This window comes from Vigna unguiculata, chromosome 8 (assembly GCF_037176805.1).
Source record: "Vigna unguiculata cultivar grain cowpea cultivar isolate G323 ecotype 2 chromosome 8, ASM3717680v1, whole genome shotgun sequence".
NCBI lineage: Eukaryota > Viridiplantae > Streptophyta > Magnoliopsida > Fabales > Fabaceae > Vigna > Vigna unguiculata.
Window position 1 is genome coordinate 39153215 of NC_140799.1, and position 24350 is coordinate 39177564.

The 24350-nt window shown below is 32.8% G+C and overlaps 5 protein-coding genes across 8 annotated transcripts; 2 read left to right on the plus strand and 3 right to left on the minus strand.

Moving 5' to 3' along the window:
* Positions 1-3125: 3125 nt before the first annotated feature.
* On the plus strand, positions 3126-6345 carry LOC114194421 (cation/H(+) antiporter 4-like). The gene is made up of 3 exons (XM_028084617.2): positions 3126-3520; positions 3680-4714; positions 4824-6345. The coding sequence occupies exons 1-3, from the start codon at positions 3227-3229 to the stop codon at positions 5961-5963; spliced, it is 2469 nt and encodes an 822-aa protein (XP_027940418.2). The 5' UTR covers positions 3126-3226; the 3' UTR covers positions 5964-6345.
* A 280-nt stretch (positions 6346-6625) lies between these two features.
* Positions 6626-8864, minus strand: LOC114194423 (uncharacterized). Of its 2 annotated transcripts, XM_028084618.2 has the most exons (3): positions 8711-8861; positions 7243-8204; positions 6626-6888 (listed from the first exon to the last, which is right to left on the minus strand). In XM_028084618.2, exons 2-3 carry the CDS (start codon positions 8200-8202, stop codon positions 6883-6885), a joined length of 966 nt encoding a protein of 321 aa, XP_027940419.1. In that variant the 5' UTR covers positions 8203-8204; positions 8711-8861; the 3' UTR covers positions 6626-6882. The 2 variants fall into 2 exon arrangements, with proteins under 2 accessions (XP_027940419.1, XP_085521820.1); XM_085665694.1 differs by lacking the exon at positions 6626-6888 and having other exon boundaries at positions 7234-8204; positions 8711-8864.
* Positions 8865-9996: 1132 nt separating this feature from the next.
* SCAB1 (plectin-like protein) lies at positions 9997-15849 on the minus strand. Of its 3 annotated transcripts, none has more exons than XM_028086233.2 (13): positions 15478-15849; positions 14838-15138; positions 14514-14642; positions 14041-14133; positions 13439-13579; positions 13095-13163; positions 12777-12860; positions 11887-12067; positions 11550-11666; positions 11306-11364; positions 10969-11100; positions 10555-10704; positions 9997-10448 (listed from the first exon to the last, which is right to left on the minus strand). In XM_028086233.2, exons 2-13 carry the CDS (start codon positions 15117-15119, stop codon positions 10401-10403), a joined length of 1485 nt encoding a protein of 494 aa, XP_027942034.2. In that variant the 5' UTR covers positions 15120-15138; positions 15478-15849; the 3' UTR covers positions 9997-10400. The 3 variants fall into 3 exon arrangements, with proteins under 3 accessions (XP_027942034.2, XP_027942037.2, XP_027942035.2); XM_028086236.2 differs by lacking the exon at positions 15478-15849 and adding an exon at positions 15311-15447; XM_028086234.2 differs by lacking the exon at positions 15478-15849 and adding an exon at positions 15259-15364.
* A 2318-nt stretch (positions 15850-18167) lies between these two features.
* LOC114195345 (transcription initiation factor TFIID subunit 9-like) lies at positions 18168-20417 on the plus strand. Its single transcript, XM_028085773.2, has 3 exons — positions 18168-18293; positions 19218-19490; positions 19566-20417. The coding sequence occupies exons 2-3, from the start codon at positions 19227-19229 to the stop codon at positions 19839-19841; spliced, it is 540 nt and encodes a 179-aa protein (XP_027941574.2). The 5' UTR covers positions 18168-18293; positions 19218-19226; the 3' UTR covers positions 19842-20417.
* A 1130-nt stretch (positions 20418-21547) lies between these two features.
* CYCB1;4 (Cyclin B1;4) lies at positions 21548-24350 on the minus strand. Its single transcript, XM_028083088.2, has 9 exons — positions 24064-24350; positions 23732-23861; positions 23589-23634; positions 23255-23458; positions 23019-23135; positions 22683-22931; positions 22435-22596; positions 22158-22339; positions 21548-22052 (listed from the first exon to the last, which is right to left on the minus strand). The coding sequence occupies exons 1-9, from the start codon at positions 24092-24094 to the stop codon at positions 21911-21913; spliced, it is 1263 nt and encodes a 420-aa protein (XP_027938889.2). The 5' UTR covers positions 24095-24350; the 3' UTR covers positions 21548-21910.

A 24350-nucleotide genomic window follows, 5' to 3' on the forward strand; every position in this document is an offset into this window, starting at 1 on the left:
TTCTGTTATAAGCTCTTAAAATATGTTATGTTTATATAAAATATGGTCAAATATGTTAATTTGTTTTTTTAAATTGATATTAGTTTTTAATTAAAATTTTTGATCCAATTTAGTCTAAAATTTTACAAATATGTGAATTTAACTTTTTAACTAAATTTTATTAAATTTATTTATTTTTCAAAAGTGTTTTACGATAATCCTATAAATATAACACTGAATTAACTTTTAATAATTAATCATTTTTCATTTGTGCTACATAGTTATTATTTTTTTATGTGTAATATTTTTAGATAACTGAAACAGAAACACTACATATACAACATAAAATCAAAAACTATTGAATTTCTCCCTGTATGTATTACCCTTAGAGATGGCAAATAAACCCGTCACCGTGGGTATTGCCCGAACCCGTCCCCGTTTTGACGGAGAATTCCTGCATTGACTGGGTATGGGTATGGGTATGGGGATGTACAAATACCCGCCATAATACCCGTCCCCGCCATATCTCCATTCTTGTTTAAATTATTAAAATATTCACAATTAATCAAGTAACTCATATATATATATATATATATATATATATATATATATATATATATTCTTTTAATTATTTCATTTGTCATGAAACTCATTCTCATCTCCAATATATTTTTTATCTTATCATAACCTTTATGTAATTATGTTAAAATGATGTATGTTAATAAAAAAAAATATTATGCCTCACATTTGAATATTTATATTATTTTTCATATTTTTATTTATTATAAATTTTCCTTTCGCATGAGAATATTTATACTCTCAATTTAAGGTAATATAAAAAAAATTCTTTACTTATTATTATTATTATTATTATTAATTTTTGTTTAATTTGAAGAACTCTTTTGTTTCATTAAAATAATTTTCGTTATTTTTCAACCATTAAGTATATATGTTGATATTTGAAAATTTTTCTTAGTTCTCTAAGATATTTTTCGTCTTATCATACCTTAGTTATACATTTGATTTCCTTTGTGTGATTTTTTTCGATGGTCTCTCAAATTATTTCTAAAACACACATTTGTTAGTTTTTTAATATTTTTATTTATTGTTTTTATTTTTATCATGTAGAATAATATTTCGATATATTCTATCTAATTATTTTTTATTTTATAACTCATTATTAATCATAATGTAATTTTTTCACTTTAAATTATGTTTGAAGTGGTTAAAATTATATATATATATATATATATAATGATATTTAGGAATAATATATGATAATTCACTACAAGAAAAACATGAAATGGTGACTGATTTAGTCAGTAACCCATATCAGTCACTATTTTCTGTCATTGGTGGTAGTAGTTGATTTATTGTCTGAATCAATGACTAAATTAGTGACTAATTCAATGATCGAATCGATACTTGATTTAATGACCAATTTAATTACTAATTTATTTGTAATTTAATGACAAATTTTTTGGTCACTAATGATATTTCTATTTAATTTTAACCACTTCAAACGTAATTTAATAATTAGTTCTCTAAGGTATTTTTCATTTTATCATACCTTAATTATATATTTGATTTCCTTTGTGCGATTTCTTTCGATAGTCTCTCAAATTATTTCTAAAACACACATTTGTTAGTTTTTTAATATTTTTATTTATTGTTTATTTTCATCATGTAAAATAATATTTCGATATATTCTATCTAATTATTTGTTATTTTATAACTCACTATTAATCATATTGTAATTTTTTTCACTTTAATTGTACAAATAACTTTTATTTACTACAATATAAAAATTTAATGTAATTGCTATGAATATTTTATTGTCACTATCCAACATATATTGAAGTTCAAAAGATACAAAATCTATGTCAAAATTTTATTATTATGTTTATTATTTGTTCTTTGTGTCATTTTGATCAAGTGATGTATTATAACTTTTATTAGTGTATAAAAAAGAGATTTATTATAATTTAAAAAATTGAAGTAAACAAACATTTAAAATATATTTTAATTTGAATATTTGTTTTCCTTTTATTATTATGTTTATTATTTGTTCTTTGTGTCATTTTGATCAAGTGATATATTATAACTTTTATTAGTGTATAAAAAAAAGATTCATTAGAATTTAAAAAATTGAAGTAAACAAACATTTAAAATATATTTTAATTTGAATATTTGTTTTCCTTTTATATTTTTTTGAAATATTTTTTAATTTTATCAACTAAGTTCATCAATGTTGTAGTTTGCAAATTTAATAAATGTTTTGGTTCACATGAAATTTTATTTGGTATTCTAATATAAAATGTAAACAATTATAATTTATTTTAAGGTATTTGGCATCAAAGAAAATCCTCCTAATATTGAATATTTTATAATATTATGTTTTCTTTACCATAATTTTTTTTCTTTTATAAAAATTAATATTGAAGTAGTTAGAACACGGGTACGGGTATGGGTACGAGATTATATCCGTTACCCGGTGGGGATGGGGATGGGAAAAAAGTTTGATACCCGTTGGATTTGGGTATGGGGATGGGGATGAATTTTTTATGCGGGGATGGGTATGGGATAGCGAAACCCGTCCCCGCCCCGCCCCGTTGCCATCCCTAATTACCCTATTAAAAGAAAATTCGAAAAAACAGTCAAGTAATAATGTTGAAACAAATATCCTTGTCACTTCCATGAATCCGAATAGGAAAATTATCTTTTCACAAATTTTTTTTAACAAACTTTTGACAAAGTTTCTATAAATAGAATTAAATAGATTAATTTTTTATTTTTTAATCAAAATAAAGTAATTATTGTAATTTGTAAAAAGTTTGTCAATTTTTTTTGTTAAACTATCATCTTCCATGTGAATAACAACATCCATTAGCCTCATGCAAGGAAATGATTTAGATTAACTGTCTCCACCTTCTACTTCAGTTGTGACATGGCAATTTAACTTGCAATCTTCAGCTATTTTTCTCTTGACAGCAGAAACAAGATACATAAAAATCGTTATATTATTTATGATCTGTTATGACAATGTTCCGTCTATCCAAAAAACTTGTCTGTCACAAACTGACATCAAATGTAATCACAAACAATAAAAGACTTCAATCAACATTTCAGTTCTATTTCAGATTAGATAAATACTATATATCCTTCCATAGCCACTGCATTATCATATTTTCTATGTTCTTCAGATATTTTTTTCTTCAACTCTTGTAAATTTTACTTTGGAGACATCATGGGAACAAACGAGAGTCTAGTAAGCATAAGCAACACAATTTTCAGCGGTGTAGTGTTCGACCAGCAGAATTCACACCCAGAAGGAAGATTTATCATCTACAATGTTCAGATTGATATGCCACCAAAGATTGTATCTGATGGCATCTGGGGTAACACTGATATTGGAGCATTACCTGACAAAGCAACACTGCCTCTGTTGGAATGCCAAATTCTCACCATTTTCCTCGTCACACAATGTTTTCATCTCGTACTCAAGCGTCTAGGGTTCCCCTATTTCGTTTCTCAAATCATGGTATAATATACAAACACATCTTTGTTTCTGGTCCCATTTATCTAACATATTTGTTGCACACACAAAATCAAAACTTTCAAATGTTTATTAGCAGTCATTATCATACAGATGTTGTAGCTTGTTTTGAAATTTATGAGTGTTTTTTAATTGCAATTGCAGACTGGGTTTGTTTTAGGTCCTTCTCTCCAGATAGAGTATTTTAAAGATCAAAAAAGCAAGTTGTTCCCGTATGGTAGTGAAGACTTGTTGAACCTGGTATCAACATTGGGGTACACATTCTTCATGTTTCAAAATTCGGTGCAAATGGATTTCAGCATGATAACGAGAACTGGGAAGAAAGCTTGGGCAATCGCTCTCTGCTCCCTGATGATTCCAACGGTTGTTGGTCTTTCCCTGTGCTATTGCTTCATGGAGCACGTGCAGAAAACCCTAGGAGAGTTCGATGGAGATAATCTCCCCGTGATAGTAATAGGGCACAGTGGTTGCTCCTTCCCAGTGATAGCTTCTCTTCTCTCTGATCTCAGGATTTTGAACGCTGAACTTGGACGCTTAGCACTTTCAGCAGCTCTTGTTATGGATGTCATAAACTCGGTTGTGACAGGATTAGGCACTGCTATAATACATACTCTTAAAACCAATCCTCAAGATAGTAGCAAGGGACTTGAACTTGCCATGTGCGCTGCCACCAAATACGTTGTGTTCGTGACGATTGTGATTATGGTTGGACGCCCCGCAATGAAGTGGATAGTGAGGAACACTCCTGAAGGAAGACCCGTGAAGAAAGCATGCACCTTTGTGGTGGTCATCATGACCTTAACGGCAGGGTTGTTTGGGATGTGGGCTCACCAAACTGTGTTAGGTGGGGTTGTCCTCTGCGGCCTTCTTGTCCCAGAAGGTCCTCCATTGGGCTCTGAACTTATCAAACAGTTTGAGTTGTTCACAAGTTGGTTCCTTTTGCCAATCTTTGTCTCATGTTGTGCCATGAAGATTGATATCTCCGCACACATGAATCCCCAATTGGTTGTTGCTGTGGTCACAGTAATCGTTGTCGTGCATTTGATTAAGATGTTTTTCACCGTTGGAATTTGCAGCTACTGCAACATGCCCATAACCGACGGTTTATGTCTTGCTCTCATGTTGAGCTGCAAAGGTGTCGTGGATTTTGTCACCAGCGTCTTTCTCTTTGATTCAATGGTACATCATTAACAAAAACACAAAAACAAAAACCTCTGTTCTTGTCTTTTTTTCATGTCACACTATATATATCTGTCCAATCTATAACTTCATTCCTCATGCAATGCAGTTCTTGAGCAATCAAACAGTTTCCATGATGGCTATATCGATACTGGTGTTAGGAAGCATTGCACGGATTGGGGTGAAATCCCTCTACGACCCAACGAGGAAATACGCATGCTATCAGAAAAGGAACATTCTGAACCTGAAACCCAACGCAGAGTTTCGAGTTGTAGCATGCATCCACAAAACAAGTCACATAATGTCTGTAAAAAACGTTCTTGACATTTGTTGCCCCACAATAACAAGCCCCTTAGTGGCTCACGTCTTGCATCTGAAGGAACTGGTTGGTAGATCCTCTCCCATCTTCATATCGCACCGTCTTCAAGAAAGGGTTGGCTCAAACCACAACTACTCTGAAGATGTGATCGTAGCGTTCGACCTCTTCGAACATGACAAAGCAGGAACCGCGGTAGTTAGCACCTACACAGCCATATCTCCCTTACGTTTCATGCACGACGATATCTGTTACCTTGCATTGGACAAAGTCGCTTCCATCATCATTCTTCCGTTTCACGTGAGATGGGATGAGGATGGTTCCGTCAGTTCAGCGGATCAGAACATAAGAACTCTCAACGCTAGGGTTCTCAGAAGAGCACCATGCTCCGTGGGGATTCTCGTGAACCGAGGCTCTTCTTCTTCTTCCTCTACTCACAACAACTGCTTGATCAGTAACTCGGTGAAACGAATAGCAATGATCTTTCTGGGGGGTTCTGATGATCGAGAGTCGTTGAGCTTGGCTAAGAGAAGCATCAGAGATTGTTCTTGCAACCTGGTCGTGTACCACTTGGTTTGGGCTCACTGTGAGGCAAACTGGGAGATGATGCTGGATGATGAGGTGTTGAAGAGTGTTAGGGGGTACTATGGTATGCATGAGAATGTGTCGTATCAAGTTGTGACGATTCATGAAGCTTCTGAGACGAGTGCTTTTGTGTCAAGAATTGCAAATCAGCATGATTTCTTCATTGTTGGGAGGCGCCATGGATTGAAATCGCCGGTGACGGCAGCACTTGAGAGTTGGACGGAGTTTTCTGAGCTGGGTGTGATCGGAGATTTGCTTGCTTCCCCCGATAGCAGAACCGATGCTTCGATTCTTGTAGTGCAACAACAACAAACGTCCAAGGTTGTCACCGGAGAGATTGATATATAAATTACTTGTTCTTTTCATGTGTATGTACAGGTTCAATATTTTGTACGAAATTTAGAATTAAAGGAATTTCATGTGTATGTACAGGTTGAATATTTTGTATGAAATTTAGAATTAAAGGAAAATTATTTGAGGATTCATTCAATGTTGATTGCAAAATTTATTTTAAATTATTGCAAGATAATTCTTGCAAAATTTAATCAACTTATTAAAATAACATATAATATACTTTATTTAAATGATAATTCAACTTTACTGAAAATGAAATTTTCATAATTCAATAGGAATATTGACATATTTTACCTTATTTTACTTATAAAGAAAAGATAAATAAAGGAGAAAACGGACAGAAGGAACAGAGAGAAGCTATAAAAGAGAGACAATGAGGTACAAAGAACAACAAATGTGAACCTAAGAAAGAACCTTCACTTTATGGTCTAATATAGTAGCCAATATTTAGCAATTACGAGGAAGATGCATTTTTTGTTTTAATTCTTAGATCAGAACAGGCATAAAACTTTGGTGTGTTTTCATGTTGTTTGATTTTGAGACAACACCCAGCCCTCAAAAGAGCCATAAAATTGACCAATTCTGAATCCCAGAATGACAGAGAAAACCCCACCTCACAAACAGATAGATAAATAGATAAATCCGACCACATACTATTCCAAGGCAAATTATCTTTTATCCAGCAATAGATTCTCATGATAATCAATTAAGTACAACAAAAGCACGGTTCAAAGAAAGAAAACAAGCCAAACTGAAGCATATTTTCACTAAAATTCTGATACTATCTCATACTTTGAATGTCAACCTGATCTCTAAAAATACATATCAATGCCATCAGAACTCATAAAGTAATGCCACAAAGTCCAAGTCCGCTTTTATTAGTAACTAGTAAATAACCTGCTACAATTCTTCTTTAATCCTGCAAAGAAAAAGATTATAGACAGAAGTTATGAACAAGCAAATACAACTTATAGAAGATAAAGACATTACCAAGAGTTAGTGTTGGTAAGCATCCTTATTTCAGATAAGAATTTCTCATATAAATAAAAGACAAAAAATTGTTCTTTAAATCTATTTGTCAACACAAGTAATTTTTTTTTCCAATACTAGATTCTGAAGCATTTCTATTATCCATATATGTGAATTCAAAGCTATCTACCGTCTGTGATATGTCAGTTGCAAGCCAATACATTATCATTTTTCTAGAGAATGTTGAAAACATTGAAAGGAATCAAGAAACGTAATTAAAAGAAGTTTTCTTAATTTAACAAACCTCATCGTCGTCGTCATCATCATCATAATCACGGTCTTCCTTCTTTTTCTTAAGTTTGGTTGTACCACCCTCTTTGCTGATGGGCAATTTCATTGCTCCAAAGGGAGTGTCAACATCAATATTTCCTTTCATGGTATAACCAGTGCCCCTTCCTCTAATCATATCCCAGAGAGCAGAGCCAAAATCCTTAGGCCTAAAGGTAATTGGAATATCAATATAGGTAATCCCACTTTTCTCAATTTTAGCAGACTTGGTGAGTTCAGCACCACCAATGCTAACATCACCAAGCCAAACCTCATAATCAAGAGCATTCAAGCCAAGGTCAAAATCATTCTTGTTTTCCAACTTCAAATGAAGACTTGCAATTGTCTCTTCAAAGGAGAACCTTTCAAAATGAATCTTCTCAAGATCAATATCAGGCTTATAAGGTATGGGGATTTCACCAGTTTTCTCCAAAGGTAAAGTTAGCCTTCCCAAGATGGGAACATCAAAAATGAGACTCACCTTCACCCTATAAGGAATGATGCTTCCTGGTTTAATATCATCATAGGTTTGCTTGATGTCATCATAAATCAAAGTGAGAGGAATTTTCACAGTCTGTTCTCCATGTGCATGGATGGTACCTGCATCTGGTATCAACCCAGAAACTAGCTTCCTTCCATCACTCTCAACCAAGTAATCTATGTCAATCAGGGGGATCGGCACAGGATTGGGGTTCTTTATGAGCACATCAACAACCAGATCTGCCTTGTGAAGATTAATTGATGGAATGTGTATCGCAGTAACATCAGCAGAAGGCTTCCCAAACCCAATAGCTCCCTCAATCTTCTCACCAATGTCGTGAATGAAATCCTTCACCTTTTCAATGAATCCACCCTTCCCTTCCTCTTTCTCATCTTCCTTGTGCTTCTCATCCTTGCTACCCCTTTCCAGCACTTCCGGCTCATCAGATGTCGACATATCTAAATTAAATATGCCAAATTTTCACACAAGTTAGCTTGATCAAGATCCAATTCCAATCCAATCACACAGCTAATCAAAGTCAACCAAAGTCACAAGTTAACTCTCTAATCAATTATTTGTAAAGGAAAACACTGCACTACGCTGCATCAATTACATCAGCAGTTGATAGTTACAAACACACGATTCAAAAATACAAGATCTCCATGCTCCAAAAAATTCACCAATGTCATTCCATATCAGGGTTACTAGGAAAAAAAATCAACTCTATTTGCATTTTGTTAAATAATTACTTTTTACTAATGGATTTCCCACAAATCAAAAATAGAAGATACAGAGAATCATAAGATGGTCAATGCTTGATCATTTGAGTTGAGTACAAGATACTACCCTCAACAAAATCCAGAATGAGAAAGCATAGTCAAATTGGACTTAAAGGGGATCATAAAAATGGAAGATACTGGGTGGGAATGAAGCAGAAACATGAGAAAGAGCGTAGAGAAAGTACCTGAGAATTGAGATGAAATGAGTGATCCGAGATACAGAGAGATCAAGATTTTGTAGGTGAAAAAAATACAAAAAAAAAAGAAAGTGAAAAACAATTAGCTGAGATAATCAATGGTCGGATATTTGGCACGAAGACAAGACGAATGGTAGCCGTTGATTAAGTTTGACTGCAAAACCAGTAAAGCATGGTCCACACGGAATGTACATGGTTTAAAGAGGGAAAATGCGGAAATAAAAGTTTCAACTATACTAATAACAGCTACAACTACAAAGTTCAACAAAAAGTCCAAATATGATTAAGTTATCTTTTGTTTATTTATTAAATATTGAGGTCATATTAATGAATATTTTTTATAAAATTATTGTGGATTATTTTTTCACTTTTGTAAATTTGAAACAATTCTTTTAGCTTTCGTCAAAATGCGTAAATTTTTGCTTTAGTTTTCATTAAAAATATTTAATATTAAAATTTATTCATTTTACAGAAAGTAAAAAGTAAAAGTACTCTTTATATGAATTAGTGTACAAGACAGAACACCGACCAGTCAACATGTTAATGTTGAATGTATAAATTTATGTTATTGATTATTTTATATAACAAAAATTGTGATGCTTAAAACTAAAATAAATAATAATATTCAAGCAAATTTTAAAACATGGGGACACTAAGTTGATAAGCAACGGATCTATATCTTATGCACTGTATTTTGTAGAAAAAGATAGTATAGAAGTACATAAATAAATAGAAAAGAAAAATAAGGTGAATGAAAATATAAGTAGAATATATTATTGGAAATTCATTATTTTAAAAAGAAAAAATAAGTATACTTTTTAAAATTGTTTTCTTCTTTTGTAAAATTTGTTTCTAGCCCTTTTAATCTGAAAAAAAAAACACTGAAACGTGAAATGTCAATTTTTGACAAATTCACCGCATTTGAACTGTTACAAAATGTTAAAACATTCCCTGAGCGTTTCTTTTTTGCAACTTAAACAGGTTTGTGTTGTACTTTTTTTTTTCTTTTATTCTTCCTTATTTTAACTTTATCAAACCCCTCACATTCTTTTTTTCATGATTTAAAACATTATTATATCAGATTTTTAAAGAGCTTATTATTGAATGAATCCTTTAAAACGTTGATGCATAACTACATTAATACTTTCAATATATAAATAAGCTTTTTCTATAGCTTTTGTTTTTAGTTTTGATCATTGCTGCAAACTCTTAGTTTATGGATAATCATATAGTATCCATTTATGTGTCTACAACATTACATTGGATTCTTGAAGTAAATCTAGTAATATAAACATTGGATTCTTTTATATCACAAATGAGAGAAGAACAAGATTCACATATTGTCCTGTTCACGAGGTCAGTGTCCACAGACAACAACAGCAATCAGAATTCTCAGTAATTGTTTGTCCATAAAATACAACCAATTAGCATCTCAAGACAAAATGCTGTGACTATGTAACCTAATCTCACAAAGGCAAATAAAAAAGTGCCTTGGACTGATGAAACAAAATTATATATATATATATATATATATATATGATTCAGACCACAAGGTGTGAATCACTACAAGCTAAACCAATATTATAAGGAAGATTTCAAGTGTTTAAATAACACATGGTAATAATACAAGGAAGAAAAACTCATAATTACAAGGTTGGGGAAAAAGATGTAAGGAGACTCATGATGTCCCCAGATGAGCTCTGTCATCTGGTCCAGCAAGCATGATCTGTCATAATTTGCAGTTTCATTCAGCAATGGTGGCCAAAAAGAGAGAGAGAGAAAAGATGAATTCTGAAATCCTAACCAATGTGTTTAGTTTCAGAAGGACATACATTACAGTCAAATGCAAATCTCCTTGCAAGCATGATGGCAGCATTTCTTTCTCTCTCTGATTCAAAAGCTAATACAAAAGAATGTCCTTGCTTTGGCTGCCAAAAAACTCCCTGTGCTGCTGCATTTCCACCCCCTCTAACACCACAAAGCTAAAGAAAACAAGATCAAAGATGTATGGTTAACAAAATTCCAGTTTATCATAGGTGACAAGTAGAAAAGAAGAAGATAAGAGCACAAGAATAAATGCATTTTCATGTGCACACAGATGGAATCGGATAATTCAATGCACAAGGTATATATATCAGCACAGTGATTAACATAATGTAGAGAATGAGTGCAAGAAAGATGTTGGAGCATTGAGTTGCTTTGCTTTTCACAATCTAAACATAGATGGCATCAACAGTTTTAAATACCTGCATTGAACTTGAATAGTATTCTTTGGCAATTGTGGTCTTTCCTTTGCAGAGTTTTATCCTCATCTTTCCAACATGAAGCACATGAATAGATTCAGTTGGAGGTGAACCATTCATTTGAGTTACAACTACCTGAAAAAGTAATCAAGGAAACTACAATATTATTATCATGTACTGTAATCTGACCAGATTTGACTTCTAAACTTTATTTTGAAATGTGAAGAACAAAGCACAAGATAACAACAACCTATAAAACCATACACCTTTGGATAAAAAAACAGCTCAACATAACAAGGCGCGCATGTAAATAAAAATTAAAAGGAACAGAACAACATACGTTAAATTCAGTGTCATGTTTGCGCACAAGTGCCTCAACATAGGTTCCCAAACCAGCAGCTGCATGAGAGTACACAAGAAATTTAAGCTCAGCATGACTGCACAGCAAAACATGTCTCAATCTCTTAAAAGAACATATAAGAAAACAACTTTATATTTTTAAAATAGAAACGTGTACCGAAGCAATGTCTGTCAGTGACTACTACTACTAATCCAAATGAAGATATGTCAAATTGAAAGCAGACCTGGATCTATTGGACCAGCAGTTGAAAGTGTGACATGCTCACTTTCTGAAATAACATCAGCTTGCAATACACGTCCAACATCAAAAGGCTCAGGGGCGTAAACTGATTTGGTTGCTCCTGTGGAAGTTATATTATATGATAAGGGAAGAAGTTATATTGTATGACATATTTAACAAGTCTTCCAAACAGCATAGAATTTGCATAATCATAACTGTTATTTGCCTTCCGGGGAAGTGACCAATAATAGAAAATGCAATACAATAAATTGAAGAAATGCATAAATCAAGAGTCAGTCAACTCACTAGTTAAAAAAAATAAAATAAAACAGAAAACCTACCTGATATAAGTTCTTTTTTTGCACCATCAGATGATACACGATACCACTGAATTGAACATTTAGAAACTTCAGGAGCATTATCAGAGCAAGGTTGAATTTGCAAGTAAGAACCTAAGGTTTCATTCCCTTCAAGTTCATATAAATAAGGAATATTCTCCCCGCCTTTCTTTGTCCTAGTTAGCTGAAAAGTATTACGAAAGATAATCAATAAAAGAAGCTTACAAAGATTAGTGGAAAACAATCACTAAACGTCTCCATCTAAGCAAAGAAATTTCCCATTCACTTAAGAGAAAAACACTGTTCAACATAAACGCCCAAACACTAATCCAAATGAATAAAATCATGGAATTTTCGAACACACCAAGTAAAGAATTAGAAGATTCTCCCATGTATCTAAAGATCATACTGCCTCAGCGAAGGAATACGGAAAACTTAATATTCACATGTTTTTTCATATAGTATTTAAAAACATTTCTTTATATATCAATTATCACAAAAATAAAGCAATTGTGAAAGGACTATAGGCCCAGGTTTTCGGTATTGCCAGAGAATTTGACAGTATGAAGATAAATACTGCATAACACAAAGAAGAGGTGACAAAAACGCTATCCGATAAGAGGGGGAAACCAAACACTTGAGCATTCCAGCAAGATTCTCATATTACTACTCAATGTGAAACTTACATATATCCCCAAAATCCATGCATGATGCAAAATCATGTTAAACACAGATTTTCAACCAAAAACCATACTGAAAAACCAAATTCAAGTTACAAAACGTGATTCGTTTTAACAGGCTGCTTAAAACCCTAATAACTGTCCAAAGTCTTCCACATGATGCTGAGAGTATATCATAGAATTGACCGTGGGTGGTTTATATGACACTCATACCTCCTTTTGAAGTCGAAGATATTGTCTAGTCTTCTCTGCAAGTTGAGCCCTCAATGCTCGAAGTTCATGTTCCATATCCATGACCTAGAATTCAATCAACATCAATATAATCATCTATCTTAAGTAACTTAATAAAAATTTTAACAATATGGAAAAAAGAAGTCTAGGAAAATAAAGGAAAGAAAGTTAATTCAACAAAGGAGAACAATCAAGATATTGGCACAACTAAGAAAAATGGAACCCAGAAAAAGAGAAGGCAATCGAAATAGCAATCAGATGACAAAAAAATTAGGTACATGTGCAGGCGTTCATATTTACCTTGCTTGGCTGATGCAGCATTTTTATTCTTCGAGCCTCTTGAACTTCCTTCATTAATTGTTCCATGTCCTAAAAGAGACAACCATTTTTTGTTGGAATGATTATTACTAAATTAAGACAGACCAACAGTATTTGGTTCTTCGTATAAAAGAAAAGAGAAAGCAAAAACACTTGAGTGGGAATGGCAAACAATGCATAGAAAGGAGAAGCAGTAGCTCAACTGCTCAAGGGTATCACATTAAAACAATAATCAAAAAGAGCCTGTTTGTATAAACTTTTCGACAAGCACTTATTACCAACTCCCTATAATAAAACATGACAAATGACAAGTAAATAGCACAAACTTGTTTCCCAGAGGCTTGAGACATTCTCTCGTGTTCTTGTAGTGCCTCTTCCACTCTTTGAACTGCTGCTCTTGCATCCTCTATTTCAGCACGAGCAAAAGCTCTTTCTTCATCAACAATTTTCTTAGCATCTTCAGAAGCCTAGAAATTAAATGAACTATCAACATTTGAAAAGGAATTTCTTTATGCAGCTATGGAAAAAATATTTCATTACACAGAAACTAGTGTATTTGTGGAGTTATATAGTTAATAGGCAACATTCTGGTATAGAACAGAATTACAGAAATGTGTTGCTCAATTCATGTAAGTGCACAATTCATACTTTCTTATTGCATGGTTGGGGCAGAGTGCTTAGAAATCTTTTTGCTGAAACTTGTGATGGGATAGAATAGGGTTGTGACAGCTCTGTGAAGCTCAGCAGAGAACTTTTTCAGGAAACGTAAGGACTGTAAGGGACTGGAGTACTCGTTGATGCAATTGTTGGTTTCACTGTGTTTACTTTTAAAGCTTATAAAGAAAATATCTTATAATGCTTGATCTTCTTTTCTTTTGCTATTTCTAATCAAACTTCTTTCATCACCATGTAAAACAGGACAACTCACCTGCTTAAGAAAATTTGCAAGCTTCTTCACCTCTGCCTTCTCTTGTATTAGTTCTCCTTCCCTCTGAGTCAACTGAACTGCTAGAGCTTCAACCTGAAGAATGCGCAGAAAAAAATTACAGTTTAGAAGACTGTGAATGCACAAATAAACTGGCACTGCAACGAACATTCTGTTAAAAAAATTATAGAAGTTTAAATTCATTTTTATTCATGGATCGGTGAAAGCATTATCTAGATAAGATAATGAACTTCTACAAGTATATACAAAATTTATAAGTTTTTCCAAGTTCATTCTCAAAGCCTTTCCATTAACATACACTCTCCCAAATTGACTTCTCTGGCAATACACAAGACTATAGAGCCAGCTTCATATGAAAAAGCACATAACAACATAAATATGAAAACCTGACTATTAGGTAGAAACAAACTCGAAGTAGATATCTTCCTTTTACAAAAAAATAAAAAAGAACTAACCATAGCAATAGCTTCTTCCACATCATCCTTGTTTCTGCCTGCCACACGCCCTTTTAAGGATTCAAGTGCATCTCTAAGTTTCTTCAAAAGAACATGTTTTTCCAAAGATGCTGCCTCTCTAAGTCTAGCCTGATTTCACCAGCATATGAAAACCTTAGTTTAAAAAAGGAACATCCCTTTCTTCAAAAACTATGAATATGATCACTGGTTATTTCATTTGCAAGCACTGCAATATAACAATCTCAGGTTGCAAAAACCCTCCAAAAGGAAGAACTGTATTCCAATGTAAAAAGCAATTGATTTTTAACCAGAACAAAGGGCAACCTCTTCAGACAACTTAGCCGCAGCTGCCAAACCCTTCTCGAATTTACTGGCAAGGTCACGAACCGAGAGACGATTATGCTGCTCCAACAGCTGAGCAGTCTCACGTGCAACAACTTCCTTCATAGACAGCACTTTAGGGTCATCCTTCGTCTCCATTATCTGATTGTTAACTCCAATTCTGTAATTAGGAAACCGACTAGAAGCAAAGACAACATCAGAAGACACTGCAGGCACCGCCTCTTTTTGCATTGTATCACCAAAATCACGAGCCACCCTTGTCATTTTTCACACTCAATTACCTCTGCCAATCATTGGAAAAGGAAATTCAACAAATCATAGCATACAACAATAATACAAAAAAGGGCACATAATATACACACACGAAGAACAAAAACAGAAGTACTTTACAAACAAAACATACAAAAAGTGAGAAACTGATAAACAGAGATACCCCAAGTGCACAACCCATTAACCTTATTCAAGTCAAAGCATATTTTGAGAGTTTTCCACACGGAAACTAAACCCCTCCAATCATCCTTATTTTCACTCCTTTTCTTATTTTGTTTTTTTTTGGGTTAAACTTAAAAAGCAGCAAGGAAAAGGCTAACAAGAAAATGACAAAAAGAAAGCTTTAACTTACAGATGATGGAAAGACAGAAAATGGGTAGATATGCTTGTGATTCTAGAATCAGATGCAAAGGGGTTTGCTCAAATTTGGTTATACACAAACAAGATCAATGGTTTGAGGAGAGAGAGAGAGAGAGATAGAGAATAAGCACATAGCATATGGATAGAGAGAATGAGAAAGATGAAAGCTTGCTTTTTGAAAAGAGGAAAAGGAACAGGTCGTGTGTTGTGCCGCCCGTGTGTGAAGTGGCCCCGCTCTTAAGGGATTTTAGTGTCAACGTTTTGTGTTGTGTTTTGCCACACACAACACAACACAACTTTGAATGGAACTAGGCTACTTGGATCCTTGTCTTTAAGATGTTACGCACAACTATGATGTTTGTTCGTTCTTATTATTACTAACATAACCATTACATTACTCTGTCACCATTTTCATGCTTCAAACTTGAATTTCTTCCATTTTCAGGGTCCCATTCAAACCCCATGTCTAGCTGTTCCTTCAGCCTTTACTTCACTCACACTTTCATTTCCATTTTGCTTTAAAAAATTAAGGGTGGCAATGGAAACCCTATCTCTCTCTTTTTTCTATTATTTGATCAGCAATTATATTATTCACGTTCAATGAATTCGAGATAGCTCTCGGTGTTGGCTATTTGACTGGGATTTTATTTTCGTGCGCGTGAGTGAAGTGAAGGAAAACATTCCAAATTATCATTTTTTTTTAAGCAAGTATTATTATACGCAGTTTGTTCTGTTCTGAAGAAAAAAATCTTAAACACCTCAAAAAAATCAATAATATCCTAATTCTTATAGAAAATAAATCTGGTCATTAAACTTAAAAAAAAACACATATTAAATATCCTAATTCTTATTTTACAGAAAATTAATCCCTGTGAAAAAAAATACTTCCAATAAATAGATAAAAAGAAAGTAACTTTACCTAGTAATTTTGGAAATCATTGTTCCAATAATCCAATATCATATCATATTATTCTTCTATGATGTGTGTGCGAATAAATTATGGCAGACGTTGGATAGTTGACATTTTGTAATCCATTTTTTCTTTCCTAATAAACCTAATTCAGAATTAATCACAATTAATTGCTTATTACCATTAGGTCATATATTAAAGGGAATAAGTCGTTCCTAATTTATAATGGTTTGGTATATATATATATATATATATATATATATATATATATATATATATATATAACGATAAGACAAAAATAATTTTCGATGAACAAAGGGTAGATGAAGTTAGAGGCAACATATTCACGTAATGGATTTGTTATTATGCCTGTATCTCAAAACATTGGTTCAAATAATAATAATTTTAAATTAGAATTCGAATGGTAAATTTATATTAAATGTTTAAAAAAAATCATCATTTATTGTAAATAAATCTTTATTGGATAAAATTATCTTTAATAAAAAAAATATTTGTTATCTATAAAAATATGAGCATTTATAAGACCTTCCATGAAATATGGTACAAATTATTTAGCGATAATTTGAAGTAATAATAAGATCTCTAATAATTTTTTTCCAGTAGACCTTCGCATCAAGAAATGTTATTACACATCTCATTTTGTTTTAATATAAAGTACCTAAATTGATTTTAGTTTTCTTTTGTAAATGATTCTCTTTATTTTAAGAAATTTATGTAGGATTCGCATAATGAATTGTTTTTATTAATAAATAATTCATAGAAGAAACTTTGATTAAAAATGACAAGTATTTGTGGTTTATAATTTAAATTTAGATTTTTTACAACAACTCAGATTAAAAAAAATAGTAAAACGAAATACAAAATGTGTAGATGATAAATACAAAATTATGTGCACGTGGAAAGGGCTGTTAGGTCCCCATCTCAATCACGTTTTCTTTTTGTTTAGAAATTTCATTTAAAAAAAATAGAAATGCAAAGAGTGACACTATTTCAGTATTCAACAGAAAATTAAATTATTACAACTCCTTCTTCGCTCTTTTTTCTTTTATTTCTCTTTGTCATGTCACATAAATCTAATTTAGATTCAATTTTAAATTTCGACAAAGCTGTCTTTATTTTAGAGATATACCAACTCAAAATTAACTATTCAAAGTTACCCCTATCCTTACTTTCTTTTACTTTTAATAAAGATAATGAAATAATATATCTTATTTTGAAAGTTTGAATTTAATTTAATTTAAGTAAATTTTTTTATTGCAACACAGTTAAAAGAATTTTTTAAAAAATTTATTTATAAAGAAGATAAATTTAAGGATTAACGAAATTAAAAAAATGTTTTGCTTTTTATTCTAAAAAAAAATTGTCACATGATCAATTAGAAAACATTATAAGTTCCAAGGATTATGTGATGTTAATAGTTGAACTCAAGCTTAGGAAAAAATTATTTATAAAAGTTTGATCAACTTTAAGGATTAATTAGATTAAGATTGAAATTCTCGGTGTTTATTTAAAAATAACAAAATTTAAGATTAACCAGAACAGAACTAAAAACCCTTTTATAAATGTCAACAATTATTTGTTTTAATTTATTCTTTAAAATATAATTATGTATTTATTTTTAATGACTAAGCATTATTTTGTCAATTATTTTGTATTTCTCTTAATCTTGATAATGCTAATTTATTACATTTATTTGTTAGTGTAAAATATTTATTCTTAAAAAAAAAATCTTTAATCATTTCACTTTTAGGTGCAAACCCTATATTCAGAGTTCAGAAACATATCTAAGGTAAGTTTTCACTTTTGAGCAGAGAAGCCTCCGATTCCGGCACGGTGGGCGGCATTGCTGATTCTCGGTGGTTCATCTCCGTACCGACGTGTGTTCCTTATCCCTTTCCTTTTTCAGCTGTGAAAGTGTTGAGAATTTCATGAATTTGTATTATTCCATTTTTATCTGTGAATATCTTTATCAATGCAAATCATGAATTTTCACAACTTGTTCTGTCCTGGTCTTGGTTATATTATATGCACATAAATTATATCTTCCAATGGATAATATAAGAGAAATTTTCATGGTGATTGATTATTCACCTTCAGACCCGGAATCTGCTTTGCAATTATTACATTTGATGTAATTAGCCAAATTATGCCGTTCCTTTCATGATTAAATCGCACCTTCAAGTTGTCTATGTAGTTGTTTTTGTGCTTGTGAAATAGGTTAACACAATGTAGGAAGATATAGTTAGGTTGGAGGAATTATTAGAGCTTTATTGGATCGTAAATTTGAGTCCCGAGTTTTATGAGAAATCTCCACTGAAACATAACGATATAACACGAAAAGGATCTTAAATTTACGATTTGAGATCTTAAAAAAATTCAATCTTAACCTAATAATTAAATTAGCCTTTCAGTCGTAACAAATTGAATTGTAAATACAAAATTATAAAATGTAGATTTTGTAGGATCTTTACATTGGATCAAAACTTGTAAGAAAGTCTTAAAATGATGTATCAAGGTGGAACCTATTTAAAGTAGAATAAGAAATTGTAAAACCATCTTCATCAGGAGATGTTTACTCAGGTCTTTGAATAAAGTAACAGTTGTCTGAAGCAACATTTCATTGGAGGAATACGAGATGATACTCAAGTTGCATAAAAATAGTTTGTAGCTGTTATGTCAAGAAATTGTTGCTTATCAACAAGAACATAATTTTTTGGGTCAAGGGAAAGGGAGATACAATTATGAAGATACAATTACCCATTTTGTTTCAAATAATAAAAAAAAGTTGTTTTTTGGTGCAGTGAACAGGCATGTCAGATAAAGATGAAGAGTTGGCTATGCCAAGGGATGCAAAGATTGTGAAGTGTTTGTTGAAATCAATGGGCGTGGGGGACTACGAACCTCCTGTTATACACACCTTCCTTGAGTTATGGTATCGCTATATAGTTGATGTGTTAACAGATGCTCAAGTGTATTCAGAGCATGCAGGGAAGTCCGAAATCGACTGTGATGATGTTAAGCTTGCTATTCAATCCAAGCTTAACTTCAGTTTCTCGCAACCACCTCCTCGAGAGGTAATATTATTAGTTGTTTTGTATGTTTCAATGTTCTTACCCAATAAGACTGTGTTTAATTTAGTGAATTGGCAGGTTCTTCTGGAGTTGGCTAAAAACCGCAACAAGCTACCATTGCCAAAGACTATAGCTGGACCTGGAATCCCGCTTCCACCTGATCAGGACACGTTAATCAGTCCAAATTATATGTTTGGAATTCCAAGCCAAGGGAGTGGTGAAGGTGAAGAAACAGAGGATGAAGAAACTACTATTCCCAACCCCTCTCAGGAAGAGAAGATAGACATGCAGCAGCAGGATCCTCATCAAAGAGTATCATTTCCCCTACCCAAATGCGAAAAGGACTATTTTTAACTCCATCTTACACTACCTTACACGAACTTGTTTTACTACTACAGTGGTAGTAACAAAAACTAAAAATTTTGTAGCTTGTTCAATTTATTCTTTTGTAACGTCCACTGGTTCTGACATCGAAACAAACTGGTTTCGAAACGGCTCATTGTGGTCAGAGGTTGTTTTGAACTCATCAGCTCTCTATGGTTGTTGGTTTGGAGCCATGCTAATTAATTCTGATAGCGTGAGAAGATGGAAAGTGGAAGGTGGAAGAAGAGAGGAGAAAAAATGGCCAACGGGGAAGCGTGTAGTGACAAATGAGCATGAGAAAAAGAGTGAAATTCAAAAAACAGAAAGAAATGGCAAAAACGAGAGGATTTTGATCAAAATGGTGACTTCATCAATAAATTATTTGAGGGGGTAGCTGATAGCAGACATTCTATTTTTTGTGTTATTGTCTTTTGGTAGAGACACTAAATAAAATAAAATGATGTCTTATAAAATTATTAAAAAAATAGCAATTAATAGAATGGACGTCAATAGGTATTATTTATTGTGTATTAGCTTTTGTTTTGAAATAATTATACAGTGGAAATTTTATATGAGTTTCATAAATTTATACATTAAAAAGAAAGGAAAATCAAGATATTGTAAGTAAATAAAAGGCGTAGTTTCTTGTTCAAATCATGTTAAAATATTTGTTTGTATACAAATATGGTGTTGCATGATGTCTAATATTAAAAGAAATGTTGTGAATAAAATGTTTAGCATGCTTTATTTTTTACTTTTTATTTGTTCGGATTTAAAAGAAATCCTAAAATGTAAATAATAGTAACATTAGAAATTGTTTTAATTAAGCTCAAGAATATTCATCCTACTCAGTTATGAGTAGTTTAATATTTGAGAGAATTAAGTTTTGGACCCACAGTAAATCAAGATCATACTACTTTTTTTATACATATTATCAAATTTTATTAATTATGTTATTATTCGAAGAAAAAAAAATCTACATTAATTATCACTGAAAAAATCATTCCTGTTTTGAGTTTTTCGGCATAACTTTTGATGGCACGAGTCATTTTAAATGTCATTATTTAGACTTTAGTTATGAAACTATTTTATCTAATTAAATTAAATTAACTATACATTACTTGAAATAAAATATTCACCTAATATGAATAATAAAAAATTATTATTCACCTAATAAAAAAATTTACAAAAAACCATTTCTAGTCTTATTTTATTACACAATATTATAAAAATGTCCCCCCTAAATATTTAATAATGTTCACCTAATATAAATAGAAAAATATTTTTTTACAAATATTTGATTGACTAAGTTATCAAATAGAGTAATTTTTTTTTATGAAAATTAAGAGAATAAAATAATAAAATTTTAAACTTTTTTAAAAAAATGATTGTTTGTCAAATCTTGTAAAAAAACTGTTAAAATATCATTTTTCATAGTAATATATTTTTTACCCTTTGTTGAAGTTAATAATAACATTTTTACCGAAAACCATTTATATAGTCTTACCGTATAAAGAACATTGTAAATGGAAAATAAAAATTTATGGAGTTTGTAACCGCTGTAAAATGAGCATGGAGTGACTATTAAGTACTGAGTTTGCATTATCCGGGAATTTTTACATGCCAATATTCAGCTCTGTTAAAACGTTAGATTTGTTGTGAAGTTTAATATTTCTAGCAACATAGCTAAAAGTACGGATGGAAATGATGCGAGATGAATTAATATTCTGAAAGCTATACATTTCTGAATACTTCCTATCTTATCAATGACAAATAATCACACTACTTGGAGAGTGTGTATACATATAAGAGTCTAATTGACGAAACTCACTAGATATTCATTAGTAGCAGAAAAACTCTGCTATGAAAAAAAATAAAAAGTTCATCAAACTCTGCTTTGAGGCCTTAAGCAATTTCCCAGCACCCAAAAAGCAAACTTTCGTCTCACACATACAAACGAATACGAAAAAATATCAATGAATAAAGCCATAGATCATAACAGCCATGATCTCCCTACCCACACTAAAAAGAACCCTCTACAATGATGAACTAGAACATGTTTAAGACAGTGAGGTCATGTTTTTTGCTGGAGAACGAAGAGCAACAGAGCAGCAATCTGAGCTGCTGTATTTCTTGTAAACTGCCCTAAGCTTACTTTCTGGAGCAGTCGCATGAAGGTTCACCAGGATTTTGGCGCAATCCCTGAGATCAAAATTAAAATAAAAGTCACTTCATTTCTGTTAAAAAAAACAATACCCAGTTGCATGTTTAGATATGTTCAAACTGGTGATCCAAAAAAGTATTAACCTTAGTTGCTCCTCAGAGTAGCCTGTGTAATGCTTCAATGTGCTTGTCCAGAATGGAGTTCTTTGAAGAGTGCATCGAGCCGCAAGCACAGCAGAAGCAGCAATCAAAGAAGGGCAGTGCAAGACTACCGTAGGATAGTGCATCATAGAAAGTTCAGCAAGGAAAAACACCATATATTCCATCTACATTGATGAAGAAAATTAGGCACATTATTCATCACAGCATCCTACAACGAAATAATGAGTTTAACAACATCCAACTACAAAGGATAATGTACCTCTTCATCAGATGGAGTGGAGGCTTTGATGTACCGAACCAAGAACACATAGGGTGTTGGAACCGTTAAGTACCACTCAAGCTTCCTAAGGATTGTTTTCTCCATCATCAGCACTTGTGCACTGACATAAGCATTGTCTGATATGCACACAAAGTCATTAACCTGCATGCAAACATCAGAAACACACCATAAGTTGTTTTCTCAAAAAATTGTTCTCTCAGAACAGTGTAATATTCGCAGAACTCCACCTCTGGTGCCCATATCTCTTCATATTTTGAGGCTAGCAGCATGGAGCTGATACCAACAAGCTGAAGCTCCCTTCTGGGCACGGCCTTCACAGACAGGAACCGATCAACAATGTTCATGGTCAAGTAGAGAGTTTCTGGCATGAGCTCAAACTTTCTATGCACTTCTATCAACCAGTCCACAAGGATGGATCTCATCTTGGCATTAATATCTGGTTGTGAACCCATGTAATCATGCACACAACCATCTTTCTGCTTCATCAGAATCAGATACATTATTACAAGAACACATGTGAGGGAAGATGAGGAGATAAACAAAGAAAAAACATAGAACATTACCTCAGTATTTTTGTAAAATTCATAGATATCATCAATATAGTCCAATGCTGCCAATTCATTGTCATTATCAGTTTCATCAATGTTCACGACCGGTTCCCTTGGGAGTCCACAAGCAGCCTAAGGTTGACATATTGTGTTGTTAGAACACAGACAACAGTGAAAAAGGGCACCCCAAACTCCAAACCACAACATTCCAAAAAGTAAAATAATAAAAAAAGGAACAAGGGGGGGCCAACCTTGCTTCGAGCAGAGAGGACTGAACTAAATGCCTTGGCATCTTTGTCCCTTGCCTTGTTTGCTTTAGGAACATACTCCTCCTTTTCCTCCGATTCATCATCAGAGCTAATGACTATCACTTCAGGTTCTTCTTTAGGCTTCTGAGTTGCCTTCGCCTTTGCCTTTGCTACCACCGCAGCATTCTCCACTTCAGTGCTTGACTTCTACATAAGGTTCACTCACACATTCAGATACACGTCCATAAAAAGAGAAACTTTTTTCACTGATTCATGTTTAAGATTGGGTATGTAAAAAACTAAAAAAGTCAAAGAAAAAAGGGAAGAGAAGTGCAACCTTGTTCTTGTCCTGTGCATTGGCCAACAATTGGGCACGAAAGTTCCTACCAAAAAATGGCCAGATTTAGACAAAAGAAAGAAAAATCGTATCCGATGATAGTAAAAAGATTGTGATTTATCAAAACTAACTGCGTAAAATACCTTGCGACAGGTTTAGACACATTAATACCAACATGGCCTTGTTTGGCCACAAGATTCCCAATATCCTGAAGAACCCTTCTGTTTCTTCCTTCACCACCCATATTCTTCTGCTTGTTCTCACGAATCTCACCTTAAACCACACAAAAACTACAATTTCAGAAACGAAGAAAAAAAGAGAGAAACAAATCGCAGAATAAATATCCAAACTTTATCCCAATAAAAATCTTAAAAGGGACCCAAGTGTGCAAGTGCAAGAAAAAAACAAAGAAACATTCAAATCGAGTATCAAGTTGGCAGCAAGAAAAGAACAAAAGGAAAAACAAAAACCGTACCATTGTTGGGTTGTTCCGCTATGGAAGCCATAACAACGTTGCTTTGCTGCGTTTCTTGAAAAGTTGAACCAAAAACACCGCCGAGAGTGGAGAACAGCGACGACAGAAATCCCTGAAGACGACCGTTCCGCACCTCTCCTTCGGTTCCTTCGTCGGTTGTCGCCACCGCGGATTCAAGCAGTGTCTCGGTAGCAACTTCTCTTGTTTGCTTCTAGGGCGAACGTATGAATGAAAATATGAAACAGTGTTAGTATGTTTCTCTGTTCTTTTGTGGAATAAACATTTGT